This window comes from Metarhizium robertsii (genome assembly GCF_000187425.2).
Source record: "Metarhizium robertsii ARSEF 23 chromosome Unknown MAA_Scf_17, whole genome shotgun sequence".
NCBI classification, from domain to species: Eukaryota; Fungi; Ascomycota; class Sordariomycetes; order Hypocreales; family Clavicipitaceae; genus Metarhizium; species Metarhizium robertsii.
Genome location: NW_011942157.1, coordinates 42728 through 44102, shown reverse-complemented (window position 1 = coordinate 44102; position 1375 = coordinate 42728). Strand labels below are relative to the sequence as shown.

Genomic DNA, 1375 nt, shown 5'->3' with positions numbered 1-1375 from the left:
TTTTTTTTTTTTTTTTTTTTTTTGGAATTGGTTCTCCATAATAAGGACTCATCGAGTTACTTTAGAGGTTCGGAAAATCGGCATTGCTAGGTCGATAGAATTTAACGCCTACAAAGTCCCAAACTTTATCGGAGACCTTTGCACAATATGCTTGCTTGTTATATTTCTCCAGGATCCAATATTGGCCCATATCTCAGTATCAACAGTTGCAAAACCTCATCTCTAACTTGCCCAGATGACTTTCCTCTAAAACGGGCAAGGTATTCAATCTTTTTGTGTGCTATCGGCCGAGATGAGGGAGATTCGTAGCCAAGTCGGCGACAGAAGCGACCTGTTGTGCAAAAGATTCCGAACACGGCAAACCTCTTTTCTCCGCCATCCTTTGGTGCCCAACCTAATCGAACACACTTGTTTCTAATTTCGTGAGGAACCGTCAGGACGCGTGGAAGTGCTAATCTCGATTTCGGTTCGAGTCGCCGGCCAGGGTTATGTGTGCTGTTCAAAACGGAAGATGGCTCACAGGCTCGAGGACAGGATGTACGCCGGGCTTGACCGACAGGATCATAGTGGACTCTGGAGCCAGTTGGGCTAGTAGACGTAGTAGTTGCAGGCACGGTAGATCCACCCGATCGGGGCCTTGTGCAAATATAGATAACATCGTCGCTTCCGTTCATGTTGTGTCATTGTCCTCCGTTGGTTGAGTTAAGAAAAATCAGGGAGGTGTCGGTGCGGGGGTGTAGAAAAGCACAATCCGACTTATTTGTGGATCACAGAACGGTCAATCAATACTGCGCTAGGTTCTGGGGGGATGTATTTAATGATGCTAGATTGGGTGTCTATTGCGTGTTCTGTTCCTCTGTGGTTCCAGTCCAAGTACTTTAACAGTTACTTCCACCTCACCGCTATCCTTACCACACATTTCTTATCTCCTGCATCGTTATCGCTGTACTCTTGTACTTCCGGTAGACCGCGATATAGCACACGCAAACCTTCCCACGAAGTGATGGTGGTTTTGGGCCAAGGGTGTGTCCAGTGGCCATCGCATACTGCTTCAGATAGGTACTATGTGAGGACGCCCTTAATTTCACAGTATTCATCTGGACCGTCCACCTTCCTAGCAGCTTGCTTCGCGGCGTCATCTGCAATCACATTCAGCGTTCGAGGGATTCCCCAGAATTGAATCTTCAAACCTGAATCATCCCACAGCTCGATCGGAGTCAGTACAGCGACCAGGTCAACGGCAGATCGTTTCGGGAGCGCGCTGGCTTGCTGTGGGTGGAGGACTGCGTAATAAATCGATGCCCACGCTAGTCGGCGAGCGATCATCCGCTCAAGGCCATCCCCAAGACAGCAGAGCAGAGAAATAGGGCGCCAT

The 1375-nt window shown here is 48.7% G+C and overlaps 1 protein-coding gene across 1 annotated transcript in view; it reads right to left on the bottom strand.

The window, feature by feature from the left end:
* Positions 1-1062: 1062 nt before the first annotated feature.
* Positions 1063-1375, bottom strand: part of MAA_10056 (uncharacterized protein) — a gene marked incomplete at both ends in the record, with an annotated part of 1349 nt that continues 1036 nt past the window's right edge. Inside the window, one exon of the mRNA XM_007828054.1 lies at positions 1063-1269. Within this exon, the coding sequence (XP_007826245.1) occupies positions 1063-1269 (207 nt within the window). The remainder of the gene's footprint in view (positions 1270-1375) is intronic.